Source organism: Camelus bactrianus, chromosome 24, assembly GCF_048773025.1.
Source record: "Camelus bactrianus isolate YW-2024 breed Bactrian camel chromosome 24, ASM4877302v1, whole genome shotgun sequence".
NCBI lineage: Eukaryota > Metazoa > Chordata > Mammalia > Artiodactyla > Camelidae > Camelus > Camelus bactrianus.
Window position 1 is genome coordinate 12,494,987 of NC_133562.1, and position 20,004 is coordinate 12,514,990.

The 20,004-nt window shown below is 39.6% G+C and overlaps 1 protein-coding gene across 1 annotated transcript in view; it reads right to left on the reverse strand.

Annotated features, from left to right (window-relative positions):
• The window catches only part of CDH2 (cadherin 2), a 193,684-nt gene that overhangs the window by 145,474 nt on the left and 28,206 nt on the right, over positions 1-20,004 (reverse strand). Inside the window, exon 2 of the mRNA XM_074352193.1 lies at positions 19,818-19,929. Within this exon, the coding sequence (XP_074208294.1) occupies positions 19,818-19,929 (112 nt within the window). The remainder of the gene's footprint in view (positions 1-19,817; positions 19,930-20,004) is intronic.

A 20,004-nucleotide genomic window follows, 5' to 3' on the forward strand; every position in this document is an offset into this window, starting at 1 on the left:
TCTTTGGCTTTACTGAATCCGTTTACTCAATCCCTTTCAAAAATATATAAAATTTACCCCAACTGGCTGTTACAATAGTTAAGCCAAATAACACATCTGAGCCTTGAACACAGTATCTGGAACTCAAGTAAATTTGCCACATGTACATAAATATAAAACACAGAGGGCTTCTAATCTCTCATCTACAAATAATTACTTTTGGGAAAAAAATCTTAATATTGGGTAAATCTCTCCAATTTTCTAATTTGTGGAATAAAGAGAATGAGTGAGTGACACCCATTATTGACTTCCACCATGACTGAGTGTGCTGTGCTTAGCACAGGAGATGAGATGGGGTAAGACCCAGGCCAGTCTGGCAGAGCGATAAGACTAGTATGGAAGGGAGACCTCCAACTGCCTAGAACCACTAGGTGGGCAGAGGGGGCTGGCAGGTTCTGGAAAGACAGATCAGCACACGCAAAGATACGGCACCACAACCCAATGGTGCCTCCAGGACCCATCAGTAATAGTCCCATATCACTGAGCCCAGAATGTCCACAAGGGCCGTGTGGTGAAGAATCTGCAGAGAAGAGTTTCAGGCCCGGATTCTGCAAGTGAAGGCCTTGCAGGGTAACCTCAGGTGGCTCGACTTCCTCCCCCCCCATGGCACTGTTGGCCCACGGAGGCCCACGGTGAGGTCTTAGGCAGGACTCAGACACAGCACCTGCTCTGTACAACAAATTCTAGCAGCAGTATGGAATACCGCTTGGAAAGGAATCTGTATTATAAAGAAAAGATAAACACTGTGTTACTTAATAAATCATCTTCTTTTGTATAGAAAATGAATGAGTGTCCAGCTATCCAATCCACCAACCTGATGTGGAGGAAATACTAACACGTACAGGGCTTCCCCCCCAGTTCCCATGGGAGCAGTCTGGGATTCGGCTGAGGGATTCAACCTCTGAGTGGCTTGGAAATTTATAAGCTTCCCCCTAATAAGAGCAAATTCAAATTCTGGTAGCCATAGTGACAGCTTGTCTGAAACTTGGGAAGCGGCCATGAGTGCAAAGCCCTGAGGTGAAGGAAAAATGCTTTTTAGTGGGCGGTGGTCAAAAACCAATTTACCCTTTCACACATACATTTAAGATTTTATTTAATGTTATTAAAATAATGCTGAGTCCACTTTTTCACAAGGAAAATAATCTGACAGAGCACAAAGGCTGATTACATTTCAGTAATTTAAGCCATGCCCCACCCCCCCCAAAACCCTACAAATATGTATACATAATTAGATATGAAAAAATTGGGATTTATTATGTTTGGAAGCAGAGGTGCCCTAATGTATACGAGTCCTTCAATTTTCGTATGCACTTAATTAGAAAATTCTTTCATAAAGGAACAAAAATGTGTGCCATTTCCTCTTTCATTTCATATAAACATATGGACTCAGCTCACTGTATGGTTAACATATTGTGAAGCTCCATGTGCTCAGCCATCAAAGTGCATGGGTGACGCTGGCCAAGGGTGATGGTGGCCAAATATTTTGCGAAGTTGAACTATTACCTATTAATATATAACCCTGAAAATATGCTCAGGGACAAATATTTGAGTTAATGACTGAAAAGATAAATGACTGAGGACAAGCTGGCTGCCATCCTGGGACGCCACTGATGTTCCCAGGACACGTGACAAAAGGAAACAGTAAAACAGTGTGGTCGGCAGGCCTGGAGTTTGGGCAACTCATTATCCCACTCTTGATGCCTTTTAAAAATGTTGTCATGAAATTCCTTGTCAGCTTTTCATTTGGCTTTTCTGTAATCAAATGCACAATTAAAACCACAGGTATATCAGGTTCCGAATGATTAGGTTCCAAATATGTAATTAGCTTCTGGATGATAACGAGAGCTCATCGTCTTTCCTAGATGATGCATCGAGAACTCTATGCGTACAATGTAACATAAAAGTGTGTACTTAACGTATCAAATGTGTGTATACTTATTTCTCATGTATTTAGCTACCCTCCAAAGAACACTGATGGCTAAAGTGTAATATTCAGTGTTATTCTAATATGTTTCAACGGCATTCACAAATTAAGGAGCTAACCGAATGCTGGGTTTAGCATTAATCCCATTATTAATAAGGCCACCTGCCAACAAGGACACAGAAGCACAATAAATAGAATGAGCTTTGCCACATATTCAATACACACTCCAGTTACCTGGTTCTGGCAGATACACCAGTGGTACAAACCAAAGCCTATCTCAACCGCTGTCTTGCTTACATTTAAAAGTAAATTTGTAAACTAATTTCAGATGCAGCCAACAATGGGCAGGTCACACCCACACTCTCTAATACCATCAGACCTTTACCTATAGGTTTCAGATCTATCCTAGCCCACTCAAAACAATTTGGCATCATATACTATGTGATTTTTGTCCCTTCTATATGCAAACAGACCTTAGAATTGCCTTCGTCTAAACTGGTTAATAGCTCCTCCAAATTATAAGTTATATGAAAATTATAATTTGCCTTTCAAAACATCATTGAGCCCAAAGTTGGCACATTCCTAATGTTGTTTTTTTCTCTGAAAAAAATAAAAATTACTCCCAGCACTTTACTATTTTAAAATTACAGCTTTAAAAATTAACTCACAAACAAGATACAACTATCTACACATAAAAATCTGTCTATGACTTAAGTAAATATGCTTTAATTGTGGTAATTATCAAAAAACAATTGAAAGGAGACGGCCTTGATGACTTTGGTCAAAATAAAACAAAGATAAAATATCAAAACTTCATTCTTCTTAATGAAAGTTCAGCTTATGATTTGCGAAACAGATGAGACTCTGGCCACAACTTGGAAAATACAAATTTTTATCATACAAAAAAAAAAAAAAAGAATGTGGATTCTACTTCATATGTCAGCAATCATAATTTACATGCCTTTCTTATTACCCATTTTTAGGACATCTAGAACTACGTAAGAGAGGTGTTATTAGGTCAAAAAGCCGAATTTTTGGAATAATGCCGCATTAAGCATAGTGTCTCTTCTCTGCTACATCCTTGGCAGAATAATGAACCTCTTTTCATTTGTAAAATGGATATACAGTCACAGAGCTCACATCTAACAGATGATTGTATGGCAGACTGGTGGTTACCCACAAAAAGCACTCCCATATCCAATACACAGTGTTCAGTACATAAATATTAGTCAGAAGCATTATGATCATTGTGGAACTGCATTAACTCTAACAGAGTGACCATGGGCACGGGGAGGTCATGGCCGGCTACTGGAGGACCATTTCTGCTGGAGAACAGACCAAAAACCACTCTAAAAAAGCAAAGCGAATACAATGCTTTTCAAAGTGCAGATAACAACAGATGATTAGTATAATTTGGAACGGTATGGAAAATGAAATGCATCGCGGTCCAGGGTGAGTGTACTGTCTTGTGAAATGTGTATACAGAGGATCACAGTATAAAATGTATTTTTGACAATGTGTCCCCCTCATGACAATTTGAAGACACGGGGATACATCCACCCCAAACTGGACATCTGTGAAGTAGTCACACCAGGTCTGGCTGGGGTCTAGATGGCAGAATTAATTGGTGAAAGTCCTGAGAAAATGGAGAGCAGCAAGATGTGAGCAGGGAGCCCTGCAGAGAGGACTGAGCTCCGTCTCCAGGGACCAGAGTCTAAAATTAATGTTACCTCCATTGGGGCGCAGAAGGCGGTAATGCTGCCAAGACTTTCCAAAGCAGAGCTCCACTGAGAGGGCAAAAAACCCTTTTTTAAAGCAATAGAGAAGAGTGAAAGGATTAAATATCCGCAGGAGGCTGAGACTTCAGTGATCCCAAACTTTGATGCGCTCTCTTTAAGAGTTAATTAAAAATTTAGAATCAGAGGCATATATGGGCACACACAGTCATCCATTCAATGGAATCTTTATTTTTAAAAACACCTCCTTAAGGGAACTGTATTCAATTTCTTATAATGAGTCGTAATGGAAAAGAAACTGAAAAAAAAAAGTCTGTCTGTCTAAGTATAACTGAATCGCTTTGCTGAACACCTGAAACTGACATTGCAAATTGACTACACTTCAATAAAAAATAAGAATAATTAAAAAGAAACTCTTTATACTATGTCCTCAGCTAATCAGACACATAACCCAAAAATAGTTCCAAAAATCTGAGAAAGCAAATGTCATTTTGGACCAATAGATACCATATAATTTGTTGATAGAATGACCTACACAGAAAGGCTCGAATAAGACATTCTAAGTTCTCCAGTGTCTGAAAGTGATAATTTCCTTTTATGTTTCTTCTGCTTTTTTCACAAATCTAGAATCATATCATTTTTTTTTCCAGAAGTACGAAAATCAATGTTTAGTAAATACTGAAGTTTATGCTAGGAACTTGCTACAGACTGGGTATTTGTGGGTCCCCCAAATTCCTATGCTGAAACCTATTCCCTGATATGACGTGTCTGGAGGTAGAGGCTTTTAGGAGGTGATTCGGTCATGGGGATGGAGCCCCTATGGTGGGATTAATGTCCTTATTAAAAAAAAAAAAAAAGAAAAAAGAAAAAACCCAGTAAGCTCGCTTGCCATTCCACCATGTGAGGACCCAATGAGAAGACAGCTGTCTGAACCAGGAAGCAGACCCTCACCAAATCAGCTGGGGACCTCATCTTGGACTTCCCTGCCTCCGGAGCAGGGAGCAGTCAACTTCTGTTGCATATAATGAGTCTACAGCACTCTGCTACAGCGGTCCGAAAGGATTAAGACAGAACCAAAGAACAAAATTTCTCGGGTAGTGAATTCCCTTTCAATTTTTAAAAACCCAACCCTCCAAACGATTTTTGCATCCTTTATTGTGTAAGAAAAGAGGCCACAGGAGTGAAGATGATCATAGCAGGGTCCCTGTGTAAGCAGCCTGTGGATTTTTAATGACAACGCCTTCCTTCACTTCTAGGCAAGTTACAGAAACACTTTGATAGAATCTTCACACAGCACATCAATCACTGCCATGGTGATTTTCTATTAAGATCTGACCTAGAAAAAGCCCTTAATTTTTCTTCCTGTGCTTCTCTATTTTACAATGCATTCTTATAAGAAAATGAAAATATTTTGGAAGAGATTTAGAAAAAAAAACTGGTCCATTTAGAGAGAGAGAGAGAGAGAGAGAAAGAAAAGTAGAGATGAAATTGTTTCTCTGTTCCCAAAGCAGTTTTTGTGGCCTAAAACAGTGAGACCCCACAGCTTAGTTACATTTTCCTTTTACCCAAATACTTTCCACCAATTCACAAGCTAGCATCCCATTTCCATCTTTCTAAATTACCAAACACTTCACTTTTCTCTTAATTTTCATGATCTCCCTGCAAAGGATGATTCTTTCCTTGACCTCATTTCCTATTTCTCAGTAAATCTCTAAACTTTTGTTCCCACTCATTCACTCATTTAATCTATCAGCTCATGTCAAGGTCAGGATTGGGCAAGTACTGTGCCAGGCACTGGGGGTCCTGGGTTCCTAAGTGACACAGTCCCCTGCAGAGCCCTGAACATCGTCTCAGATCCAGAACACAGACCACTGAGCTAAGCAGCACCTTCCACACCTCTGTCTTGACACTTCTATTTCTGGCCGTAACCACAGAATCCAGCTTCTCGTTCCCTCATAGCCATGAAGCCTGGGCTCCCATCCTCACCCGACCCTCAGAAAGACCCATGATCAACTAGGATGCAACTCACTGTGAGTAACAGAAACTCATCTCGGGCTGCCTTTCACGATCGAATGGGAAAAGCTCCAGATTATATGAATTCAGCAGTTTGGTAATTTCTATCAAGGGCCAGGCTTCTTGCCTTCGCTTCACACTGCCTGGAAGTGACTGACAGACAAGAACTATGAGACTATGTTCTTCCTCGTCCTCAACCAAGGAGGAAGAGAATCCTGCAGGGAAAGGGAAGAGGTGGAGGGTGAGGGGGCAAAAGACCTAGACAGACAGGTTGAAAGGGAGCAAAATTTCCCTAAATTTGACCCCACTGGTCCAAGAGTACCCACTGTGGTTGTAGGAACAGGACTATGATGTCTTTTATCGCCAGAACCAGAGGTGGTTTCAGCTTCCCCTAAGGCTGTGAACTGCAGGGGGCACTCGGGGGTAGACATCCAAACAGTAACTGAGGGATGGGTCTCAGGGAAGGCCACCAGGACGTCCATCAGACAACCGATTTGCATAAATCATTCTTCACCTGCCGTTTGCAGCTTTTAAAGTTAGCTTCATCCTTACTGTCCTCTCCGGAATTCATAATGGCCTAGTTCTCCTTCCCGGTTCTAGATGACTCCTGCCTCATCAGCCAACTCAACCCCTCACTCTGGAATCCAAGGATCTTTAAAACTTTCTCCCATCAGTCTACATTCGGGGGGAGTGTTCTCCAATAAAAATCTCCTCCCATGTCAGTCTGATCTCACACACACACATTCCTTATCTATCTTTCCTCCTTATCTGCCACTCTCCAAAGTGGAGCTCAATTGCCTCCTCCAATTCCTCATCCCTGCTGGATCTGGCTCCTCACTTACCTGAATTTCCAGGTACTCCCTATGGACGCAGCCTGGTACATCAGGAGGAAGGGAGTGGAAACCCCACAGACCTGGATTCAACTCCCAGTGCCACCATTTGCTAATGGTATGCCCTGGGCAAATAGCTTTCAAAATGTTTATGTCTGAATTTCCTTACCTGTAACACAGGTAAGGACTAAAGACTTAATTTCTATTAGGGACCTGGGACACAGAAATTAAGACTTAATTTCTATTAAAGTGGCCTGGAAAATAAATAACCTGGATAAATTAGAAACCTATTATTATTGTTTGCGTGCAGTCTCTTGCTGCTGTCTAGGGCACTCACATACCAGATCTTCGCTCAGCAACAAGGATGCTGGGGCAAACAAGAGGATTCAGCTTTGCAGCTGAGCCCAGTGATATCCAGCAAAATGAGATACTGTTTCATGAACTTCCTGTGTCTTCTGTCATCTTCCATAGAAATGAATTTCTATTTCTTAAATAGAACACATTCATGGCAGAAAGTATGCTGGGTCAACGGCGATGGTGTAACTACCTGCTCCCCGACAAAAACAAACAAATAAGCAAACAATAACAACAAAACCCTAAAGCAGAACTAAGGTTGCTGAGAACACATCAGAGTTCAAAAAGGTGGGGCAACTGGAGCCAAGAACTGAGAAGAACTCAGGTGACCTTACGAGGGAAACAAGCAAGGTTTTGTGATCATTCTCAGGAAAAGAATGAAAAAATGAATGTATAACTTGACTGGCAACACAGATTTTAAAACCCCAGACAGGCAAGTGAATAGAGGCAGAGAGTGGGTCAGAGAGTGGGAGGTGCAGGACACGTTCCATCCAAACAGCCTCTCTGAGAAGCCCTGACCTCATGTGCTGGAGGGGAAGGACTCTGCACAAGGGACAGAAATCAGAAGACTATCCAGACCACATCCAGCCACTTATTACTCTTAACGATTCCAAGTGAATCACCTCACCTCCATGAACTCAGTTTCATTATATGAACATAGAAATGCTCCCTTTCCCACCCCCGCCTCAGAGTTTGGGGCAGCCAAAATAACCTTTATGAAGTTTCTAAGGAAGTATAAAGCACTATGCTAATGTAATAGTTTATAATAACCAAAAGGAAGGTGATTTTAACAAATTTCAAGGCAGCATTGCTGGAGTGTGTATGTTGCAGCCACCAGACATCATGTATCAGTAATCAGCAAAACAAAGGATGTATTCTTTCTTAATTGCCTAGTTTATTTAAATGGTGGCCTGGAAAATGATAAGTTATAATCATGATTTGAGATGGGTTAAGCAATTAGGACATTTAAATATAAAACTATTAAACTTTGGAGAATGCAGCACAAATAGGGATTGAGAATTCACGCTATCTGCTAATTTGCTAATCATTAGTAAAGTGACAATACCATACTGAGGCTTTCTCAGGTTGAGTAGTTAGTGTGAGATTAACTCATAAGGGAACATTTTCCAACAATCCAAATGCAACAAGATGCTTTAATAAATGTCTTCTACATCGACCGAATAGATGACAAGTCAACAAAAGATGCCACAGCGGATCTAAGTGACTGAACTGAAGGAATAATTACATATATGAATAATGTGGAAACCTGCAGGGTTTAATTTCACAGAGGAACTCGGAGAACAAATACTCAGCTCTGTCGAAATTTTTCTCCGATCATTTCACGAAGGTGGCCCATTAGTTTTGCCCTTTAAAACCATACAGAAATGCAACAAAGAAAAATTCATAATTTAAATAATTGCCACAAATTGTGACTATTTTCCCCACGACCACAACCAATATGTGTTGGTTAGGCACTGGCATTTTCCAAAGCACTGCACAGTGATATCCTCACTCATGAGAGAAAACAAATATTTGTTGAGTAAATATTAGGAACACAAATACTCCCCAGGCTCTGAGAATGTCTACATCCACACTTGGCTAAATTCATAATGCCTGCTAATCAGAAGACACTTGATTTAAAGTGAAATTCTGAAATGAAAGACGTTAGGAATAACGAAATAATGAGAGACATCAGGGAATCATATTTGGAAGGTTTGAAAATGTAGCATTTCAGGTGCCTCCCCTCTGACAGAAATGCCCTTGGTCAGACCACAACTTCAGCAAGCAAATGCAGGGGCCAGGAAAGAGGAGATTTCAGCCCTAGGAATTAGAACCTGTGGGCCATTTTCTTCGCCGTATTTTTTTTTTCTATCAGGTAAGTAAGACTATCTCAGTCTCAATTTACTAGCACTTTTTGAGAACTTAAGACTCTCCTTATCTGAGCATCTGGTTAAAATAAATATTCAGAGGTTTGAAAACAGACAGAAACATCGTAACAGTGGACACGGATATGTTCTGATGGTTAACGTGAACAAAGGTTTCATCGATATCCATTATAGATGCTGGTAGTATTCAAACAAGGACAGAAAGTAGGCTTCTACATTAAAAAAGCAATAGAAAAGAGGTAATGCACAACCTTCAAAGTGTAATACCTCTAAAAATCCATCCGAGCTGTATTTCTGTCATGGAAATACACTCAAAGGCCAATCTGGCAGAAGACCACCTTGATTAGAATCTCCCAGAGTTCACCTGCGAAAATCCCAAAATGTGAAAACCAATCATATTGGTTGAAAAAAGAAAGAAAGAAAGAAGGAAAGGAAGGAAGGACGGAAGGAAGGGAGGAAGGAAGGAAGGAAGGAAGAAAAGAAGAAAGGAAGTTAAAACAGGAGAAGTTTGGAAGAGTGATACTCTGCACTTTTTAATCCAGACCCTAGAAACCAAAGTTATACTTGAAAGAATAAAAGCATACACAGAGCGCAGAGCCATGGAGCAGTCAACTTAAAAGGCAGTGCAGTTAAAGTCTGGTGGATTTGTATGTTACAGGGGTACTTCCTGATACGACTGGACACCTAAACTAAAGCGGAGGTGAAATGTCACAGAGACTGACTGGCTGCTAAAGGGAGGCTCCTCCGGTGAACAGACACGTCTTCAAAAGTGAATGGCGGTCTCACTTCCACTCTTGAGACAACAGAGTGTGAAGATGATTCCATTTGGAAAAAAGCCTGAAAGACATTTGCCCCCCAAATAACAGCAAAGTGAAGCATCCATGAAAGGAACCTAGTCAACACTGAAGAAGGAAAAATAACCAAACGAGGTGTCAGTGACCTTCCCCTTACAAGTGAGGGGATCCCCACCAGAGTGATCTGTAAAAGATTCAACAAGGGGCCATTAAAGAAGCCAGTTTTCCTTTGGTGACTGAAATCAGAACACTGGTTGTCTCTGGGGAAGTGGGGACTGAATGGGAGGGATCATGAGAGAACTTTCTAGGGTGATAGAAATGTTCCTTCTTTTTATTGTTTTTTTGTTGTTGCTACATGAGAGAACGCATTTGTCAAAACTTACTGAACGGCAAAAATAAAAAAAGAGAAGCAAACTTTGGGATCCGGCAGAGACAGGGTTCAAAACACAAAGTTACTGATGGCCAGAGAAAAAAAAAAAACACAAAAGTGCTCACATCTCTGAATGCAATAAAAGATCAATCTTTGTTCTATGTTTTGTCAATGTGGAGGATAACCAGCTATTGACACAAAAGTCCTCAGGATGAAATGGAACCTTTGGAACACCTATCGATGTACTTTGGATATATACATTTTTGCATGTAATAAGATACAGGCATTTTTGAAAATAGGTAATTTTTATTATTCATTAAAATGAATGAGATTCATTTTTCAGCAGGAATCTGAAACAGTAATAACTGGGGTGATGTAAATCCTCTGTTATTTGTACCTACACGTATCTGAAATAGGCCTTTTCTCCATTGCCTAACACAGAGAAATCCTAATTTAGGAAAATCATAGACTACGAATTAAAATAAAGTCTCAACACGTGTCTTAGTTGCTGTAGGCTGAAACTGGTCAACCACTTTTTGGTCACTTAACAATTTATAGAGTGTGTGTGTATGTATAGTTTACTCCATCGAATGGCAGCTTATGTCAACTAAAACTTGTAGATGTTATCATATGCCCCTTTATTCAAATAAGGATTTAAAATAAATACTGGCATTGATTCCTGGGGCTTCTCTGTGCCTGGGTTGCCAGTTGGGGTCTCCAGATGGTGTTGAAGCTAGGGCCTTTTTGAAAAAAAAAAAAAATCTACTTCCAGGTCTAACATTTGAAGTCAAAAATCATTTTTTTTTAAAGTGCAAAACAGTAAGCAGTTCATCCGAAAAGCACCCAGGAGTTTTTGGTAACCCCCGTCATAACAGGAGCCCAAGAGAACGATGCAGCGGTGAACAACGCCAAGTTCACCCTGGGCTGCACTGGGGCTGCATCTTCATCGAAGGCAAGAAGAACACCTCGGCAGCAGGGGCAGGATGCAGGAGGTGCGAGCTCAGTTGTGGAGGGAAGCTCAGCTTCCTCCATTTGAAAGAGGAATCCAGAATGTTCAAACACCACCAAAGAAGCTGTCTGATGTTCAGCCTGCGGCAGAGATTAAAGGAGCCAAGGTGCTTATGTTCAGGTATTTGAAGCATCTCTCAATGTAAGTTTTCCCCACAAGGCTTTTGCCCGTCTTGTTGACCAGCATTGCCCTGTTCCTTGAAATCGACCTGGCATAGAACATGTGATCAAAAATACTTGTCGCACTCAGAAGGATGAAATGAATGACCTCAGAGGAAAAGAGAACGCACTTGCTGCTCCGTGCGGTGCCAAACGATGAAACAGGCACCCACCCTGTGGGTAAAAATTTGGGGAACAGATGCTTCAGTTAAACTTTTTAAGAAACCACTTTTTAGCAGTTCGAGCTCTCCAATGGTGGAGCAGACTTTGTAAAGGAGTGATCTCTTCCTCATTCGGGGGGAGGGAGGAGCAGCGGTATTCTTGCAGAAACTGGATAACCATCTGTCAAGGATGCTACAGCAACGAAAACACATCATCGAACACCACCAGGGTTTCATTTTTATCCTATCTGCCATTTCTGTAGAGCAAACCTTCTGCTGACATAAAAATCATCAAGCTGAAATGAAGTGATTTTAAACCCTTTTAGGAGTGACTCAACAAAATGTGTTAGCGTGGTTCCTAAATGCAGGTACAGGAAGACATCTGTGGAGCGTGTCGTAGACACAGATTTCCAAGTACCGCTTGATCTGATTTCTCTAGTCCACTCTGTGATACTGCCCTTGAATTCTCTCCTCTCTTCTGCACCATCACTTTTCCCCTCCCTACTGGGTTCTTTGCCATCATCAAGCAAACATGTTACTCCCATCTTTAAAAATTATCCTCAGTTGACCCCACTTCTCTCTCCAACCACCACCCAGCTTCTCTTCTTCCTTCTAAAGGAAAACTCAGTCTGTATACCGCTTCCCTTCTCCACCTGACTGTTGAATACATCCCAATCAAAGATGTCCAGTAACTTCCATGTTGCGAAATCAGTGGTGAATTCTCAGTTCTCATCTGAGCTGATCCTTCAGTAGCATCTGGCACAGATGGTTGCTCCTTCCCTCTGAAACGTTCCTTCACTCGACTCTGAAGACACCACATCCTACTGAGTTTTCTCCTACCTCTTTGGTTACTCTTTCCCAGTCTCCCTTCCACCTCTTAATCCTGACCTCCTAACACAAGGATGCTCAAAGGCTCCATATGAAACCACTTCTTTCTTTGGTTTTCTCCTCCTCACACTCTGATCCTCTTAGTGATGGAGGCTGAGTCATGGCTTTGCTTCATACGCTTAGTGCTCCCCACTCTGCAGCCCAGCCCACTCCACTAAACCCCAAACCCACATATAAATGTCTTCTCCATATCACTGATACTCATCTCCGCAGACTCAACCCCAGTTCCTAATCTTTCCCGTCACAGTGACTAACAGCCTTTCCAGTGTTCAGACCAAACACTGTGGCACCATTGTGACCCCTTTTTCTTGCACCATCCATCCAATCCATCAAATCATATTGTCAAAACATATTCCGAGAACACAGTTGGACCTCTAACTTACGTGAAATATAAAAATTAACTCAAAATGGGTCAATGACCTAAATATAAGAGCTAAAATGATAAAAATTTTAGAATAAAACACAAGGATAGATCTTTATGACCTTGGATTTTGCAATGGATTCTCAGATGTGACACCAAAAGCAAGAGCAATAAGAGAAAAATAGGTAAGTTGTATCTTATCAAAGTCAAAAAATTTTGTGCATAAAAGGACATTATCCAGAACATGAAAAGACAACCTAGAGAATGGGAGAAATATTTACAAATCGTATGTCTGATAAGGGTCCAATATCCAGAATATATAAAGAAATTTTACAACTCACAAACGAAAACCAAGCAATTAAAAAATGGTCAAAGGTCTTGAATACACATTTCTTCGAAGAAGATAAACAAGTGAGACACATGAAAAGGTACTCAACATTATTAGTCATTCAGAAAAGGCAAATCACAACCACCAAGAGGTACCACTTCACGCTCACTAGGATGGCTACAATCAAAATAAACAGAAAATAACAAGTTTTGGTGAGAATGTGGAAAAATTGGAACCCTTGCACATTGCTAGTGGGAACACAAACTGGTTCAGCTGTGGTGGAAACCAGTTTGTCAGTGCCTCAAAAAGTTAAACACAATTACCATATGACCTCTTAATTCCACTCCCAGGTATATACCCAAAGAAGGTGAAAACACGCCAAATGTCCATCAACTAATACAGACAAACAGTTGCAATAAATTGCAAACTATGTGCACATACACATACATACAATGGAACATCATTCAGCCGTAACAAGGAATGAAGTACTGATACATGCTGCAACACAGATGAAGCCCCAAGACATGCTAGGTGAAAGAAGCCAGGCACAAAAGGTCTGTGGAGCTGGGGGAGGACTGGGGAGAAAATGCTTCATGGATAAGGGTTACACTTTGAAGTGCTGGAAACAATTTGGAACTAGATAGAGGTGGTGCTTGCCAAACACTGAAATGCACTAAATTCCATTGAGTGGTTCACTTTAAATGGTTAATGTCATGTGCATTTCATGTTAAAAAATTATATTTTTAATATTCAGAATTTACCCCCTTTTCCTACTTCTACAGCTACCACCTTGGTCCAGCCTACCACCTTCTCTCACCTAGATTATCACTAGCCTCCTAACTGGTCTCCTCTTCCCCTCTCATCCTCTTAGGTTTTTTCTCAACACAACAGCCAGAATAACATTACTTTGTCAGTCAGATCATGTCTTTCCTCTAATGAAAGCCCCACAATAGCTCTTTATCTCCTCGTGGTCCAAGTCTACGTCCTCACAGGGGTCTATAGGACCCCACACAATGTGGCCCATCACTGCTCCAGCCCCATTGACCTCATCCCCTACTACTCTGCACCTCCTCTTCTCCATACTGGCCACACTGGGCTCCTTGCTGCTCCTTCAGCATTCCAGAGACACTCCTGCCTCAGGACCTTTGCACCTGCTGTCTGCTGTATTTTGAATGTTCTTCCCCTTAGACCATCTCCAATACCAATTCTTTCTCAAATGTCTCCTATGCAATGAAGCCTCCCCAGATTATCGCATTTGAACAGCAAAGCCACACATTCTCCCTATTTCCCTTTTTTGTATTATTTTTCTCCATAGCATTTATACCATCTAACATAAATTCTTTTTTATTGTGTTTACCTTCTACTCTCAACTAGGAGCTTACTAGACAGCCTAAAAGGATGGACAGAAAGGGGTTCTCTGACCTCAGGAGGATAGATTTTAAACCACTCAGGTGCCTGCTTGCCAATACATCTGCCTAGGTTAAGTGTGACTTTCTTTAACACAGATCTGGTTGCTATTTTTTGAGACATCGGACTTCGGCGACTCCAAATTACCGAAGGCTATGAATAGCTGCAAAACGACTTAAAAACAAAAGTGACCACCCAAACTGGCTTATCTGTTTGCAGGATGGCACTAAGAAATCTGGACCTAGGGGGAGGGCACAGCTCAGGGGCAGAGTGCGTGCTTAGCAAGCATGAGGTCCTGGGTTCAATCCCCAGACCCTCCATTAAAAAATAAATACAAAAGAACATATATATGTATGTATACGTATAACTGAATCACTTTGCTGTACACCTGAAACTAACACTGTAAATCAACTACACATCAATAAAAATTTTTAATAAATAAATAAGCCTAATTACTGTCCTCCCAAATAAATAAAAACTGCCAGTTTAAAAAAATAAATGAATAAAAATTAAAAGATAGAAACAAGCAGAAAAGAAAACTTAAAAAAAAAAAAGAGAAACCTGGACCTAACATCACATCACATCAAAAGGGATCTAAAAAAATTCCAAGTATTAAATAAAGTCTAAAGGATTAATGATGAAAACAAGGATGAAATTCCTTAGTTCTTCTGTTGATCTTATTATATACTTAATAGCTCTTTAAAAAAACCCCAAAAAACTGCCACTAGGTATTTAAAAAAAAGTTCTCCACCCCTGAGAATCTGCATGGCTGCATTTTGTCTAACTCCTAAGAGCCTATCGTCAATATCCAGGGGAATAATCTCAGTACTTAATTCCTTTTCTCACCATCGATTGGAAATCAGTGAAGTGCAAGGGGTTGGCCGACTTTATAAACAAGGTATTTATAAACCAACCTTCTAAATATCTTAAAAATTTACACATTCAAAAGAAAAAAAAAAGATTTCTCAAAATAAGAAAAGCTAATTAAAACAGAAGCCAAGGTTTCCTAATAAATTAACGTAAGTCTGGAACACAGCAGAACTGCTTAAAACATACATGGCTTCCCAACTTAGTAATGAATGTCATACAAAAGCAACACATTACTAAAAAAAAAAAAAATAGTGCATTTGTATAGTCCTGCTAAACTAATAAAAAAAAAAATTTCAGTGCTGTTATCTACAGATACCACACAACTGCTTCCTCGGAGCATGGTCATGCAGACAAGCCTCAATCAGTAAGGAAACTAATTTAATTCAAATTCCATCCAGTTGAAAATAATCATCATGGGCTGCCCAGAGTTGGTGAGTATGAATGCATTACTGAAAATCTGGTTGGTAATTGCAGGTTGCTATTTATGTTGACCAGAGTTGGAGGAGTTTACTTAGCAAGATGTCTAGGCAGACAGACCACCGAGGCAAAACACACAGGAAAATCACTCTTGACATCCACGCTAAAAACAGCCTAGACCCTCTCTGCAGTGTCTCGGTGTGGTTGTTATTTCATACTGTCAGATACACTGCTGGTGACAGAATGAAAATTTATGATTGCAGTTATTTTATTTTCAAGTAATGTGCTACCACAAGAGATTTTTCTAGTTCAGTGGAGTGTAAGTTAAATAGTCAAGGCTAAATATTATTTTCTAAAGCCCTAAATTTTTCTGCTTGTAAACAGGTATGCACAAAATACTAATGGTGACAATCTTTTGAAAGATATATTTTTTTAATCATCAGGATGGGGGGCTTGTTTGCCACTGAGTCACCAATTCCCAAATATGTCTAGTAACACACAGGCCATGGTGTTAAGTGGAGAATAAAGGAGAAAAGCTCTAAAAGAAACTTGTCACAAGACATGTGGACAGTTAAGCTAGCGCTCGCTCCTCCCCATGTTATTCCATAACCGTTTTTTTTTATCATCATCATTATAACTAAACTACACATCAGGAAACCTGGGCTCTAATTCCAGATCTGTAGCTAACAATCGAAGGAACTGTCTAATCATGGGAAAAGTCTATCACCTCTCTGAGCTCCAATTTGCTTATCTGTAAAATGAGGGGGTTGGCAAGAAATGCTTTTAAAACAGAATGGGAAAATGCAAGGGAAACATGACTACCTAAACATATTAAAATTGATGCTAAACTTGCTAAAGGCAAACACAGAGAAGACCACAGGATAAAAAGGGATGTTTTTCACCTGAGGGGAAGTTGGTAAATGAAAAACATAAAATTCAATGGTAATGAGGCTGAAGAAGAACTAACATACTTTTAGCCCAGTAAAGGAGAGTCCTAAAAAAAATGCAAAAAAAAAAAAAAAATACTGTCACTCCCTCCATTCCCTCTGGCCTAGTAATTCTACTTTTGAATACAAATCCCCAAAGAAAAATATCCCCAAAGAAAAACCAAAGTTCTCCAAAAAAGAATCTCCATAGCAGCACAATATGTGAGAGAAAAACTGGAAACAACCTGTAAGTGCAAAAATAGAGGCACATTAAGCAAAATCTGGTTTTGTTAACAAACTGGAAGAGAAGCCTGGTTGGCCATTTTAAAAAATTCTGAACTCTTCTGAAAAGAGAGGGAATATTCAACATGACATTTCATGATGAAGGCTGATCACAAAATATACCTGCCCTCTTTTTGATTTACAAAGAACTTAGTGATGAAAACCAGAAGAGAAACTGGAGGAATAGAACTAGCTCACGGGGTCCATTCTTTCTATTAAATTGATCATGAGGGCAAAAAAAAAAAAAAAAAAAAAAAAAAAGTGGTTGGGAAGAGGATGCTCTCCCGGCTAGAGTCCAGCTTTTTTTTTTTTTTTTTTTAACATGTCCTGTTCTTTGACGCAGCTTTTCTACCATGACTGTAACACCTTCCACCTCCTTCTAATGCTTAATGTTCTTCAAGTACCTTCAGAAAGATTGTGATTTAATTGTTTGAAAAATAATCAACATTCATGGCATCTCTACACCAAAACGTTCACGGTCTGTATTAGGTCTAGTGTCCCAGGAATAGATCCCATGAAACCTTGCTATACACAGTGTTGGACTAACCATCGTCCTCTCCCCAAAGGTCATCGTGGGAATTCAAAGGAAGCATCAAGGGTTAGGAGTTATGACTTCAACAGGCTCTTAGACTCTAAAGTCAACCTTAATAGAGTAAGACCTGCCAAGAGGCAAATCCCTGGCAAAACTGTTGCATATTTCTTATGCACTATTACTTCTTTCCTTAAACACCATAAATCACAAAGCCATGGCAAAAGTGATCACTGTGGTCGGCCGAGCATGAGATCCCTTCCCGCTTTAGAATATACGTGGTGAATGGATTTACTGCAGTACACAGAATTCATGAACATAATTACGACATGCTATTTAGTTGGGTTCAGTGTATCCACGCATCTTTGGATTATCATCCCACCAAAAAACTCCAAGATATAAAAGGTAAAAGCAAACAAACAAACTGTAATTCTTCTAAGTAATGACTTTCCAAAATAAACATGACCGGTGACGACACTCTTGTAAAAAGGAATGTTGATGTTTCACAAAAGCCTTCCTCCTTCAAGAAAAAAAAAAAGTTTTTTTCTACTAACCATATATTATGAACATTATGTTTTAAGCATTAAGATGCTGGTACCCTTTAACATATTCTGTGAATGATAAAGAAAAAAAGCAATGATGTGTCATGAGAGAAACAGTTTTATAAAAAAGGTTAAGACATAAAAGGGCTAACAACTGGACATAGCAAAACGGTAAAAAAAATTCTACCACATGCTATCCTACACACTTCCCTCAGCGATGTCTAGAACACAAAGTCAAAAGTGTTTTCAACTGTTTACGTTTATAACTCTAGCAAAGTTTCACATTTCTAAGTAATACTAAAAGCATCCCGGCAAGCAGCTGTGCCCGAATTCTACTGTCTCCAGCATTATTTAATAATTAGAAAACAGGCTTTCATTTTCAAACCTATTCAGCATGCCAATGTATTTCATTTTAAATCAGTGGTTTCTAGTGGCAGACCATGTGTTTATTTGTATCCAGCAAATTTCAACAAGCTCTTAGAAAAAGAAACTAGGAGATGGAATTATCCATTTAAAAATGAATCTCAAAAATAAAATGCACAACTACAAATTCCGCTGACATTTCTGATCTGTCTGAATGATTCTTTAGAATCGTATCAATATATTTTTTTCAGTGTTTAAGTATTTACGGCTCACATAGGCCCTAGGAGGCCACATAATAATTTACAGATTTAAAGAAAACAGCAAATGTGTAGAAGAACTCCAAGACTTAAATGAAGTTAAAAATCTACACCCTTTGATTTGAATTAAACCTCGATCGTGCCCACCCCGTTGGCCACTGGATGAGATAGCAATTCAGTGTTGAGCCAGTCTGATTTAAAATTTACTCATTAAGATAACCATGTAATGAGGCCGGGACAGTAGGATGTCTTAAAAAAAAATCAACTTCAGAAAGCTCACACAGGTGTGAGCAAATCACAATCAGAACAGAAATGAAAATAAAATGATAACCTGCACCAAAGTACCTCAGTAGCTAAGGGAACATTTACATTTCAAAGTCCTCTGTCCCTGGTATTCTTAAGTATGGTACCACTAAGGTTTGTCAGAGCTGCAGAGACACTTCAGTTAAGACTGTGTGGTAGAGCCCTGTGTAAATTAATTAGTTGAGGTTGCACAGATTTCCTAAAAGCAGCTCTCTAAAACAGCCTCAGAGACATGCACGATTTGTGGGGAATTAGAATTTAAATACAACTTATTAATCAATTCTTCTTGCCTTCCCATTTCAATGACATTTTGTGTAATGATAAATAAGTCCATGAAAATATGACTAACCAAAATTTCATTTGCTTTCAATTAGAGGCAACAGAAGGGGTTTTCCATTTTGCTTTCAATTTCAAGTTTTACTTCAGATTTTATCTAGACTTACTGGCAAGAGTTTTCAGATGATAACTATAGTGAACTTAATCTATATTTCGATAGGAGATGAGTCCATATTTGAGATTCACATATAGTACATCTAAGTCAGCTATCTGGTAACTTCTATAGACAATGTCATAAAAATAAGGATTTCATGCTTCTGCCTTGAGACTTTACCTGCTAAATCTGTTCATTATAAGTTAGCTAAATATCAAAGTTTGACATGTCTTATCAGAGATAATATTATAGCTATTTCTTTAATTCAAAATACTAGGTAGATTACAGCCGTAAATAATTTTTAAAAGCAGGAGAATCAATGTTTGGTAAATATGGTTCTTCAAAATAACTAAAATGTAGGCAGAAACATTGTAAAAATTAATTGTGTGATAGTTTCTACTGTAAATTAAAAATGGAAGATCTCTGATGTTTTCAAGAGATCAGGAGCCTTCTAATTATGTACATAAGAGACTTATGAGCTCTTCTGTAATCCTAAAATAAAGTCCCTACAGTCTCATTATAGGGATTGTGAAAAATTCATACTTGTTATACAGCAGAGATGACACAGAGGCTTTTAACTGGCTAACGTGTTTCCAGAGCACAGATGCTGTGTGTACAAGTGTATCTTTTGAGATCATACCATTGAGAAGAGGCTGTCCTTCGAGCACATCTTGGGACAAGACTGCGCTGTAAACGTCTTCAGGAAATCCAGTCTTGCATAACGCGATCTCACCAGAAGCCTCCACAGACGCCTGCAACACAAGGAAAAAAATGTGTGCAATGACTGCTACCTCCTTCAACGGAGAAACATCCCGCTTGGCAGAAAG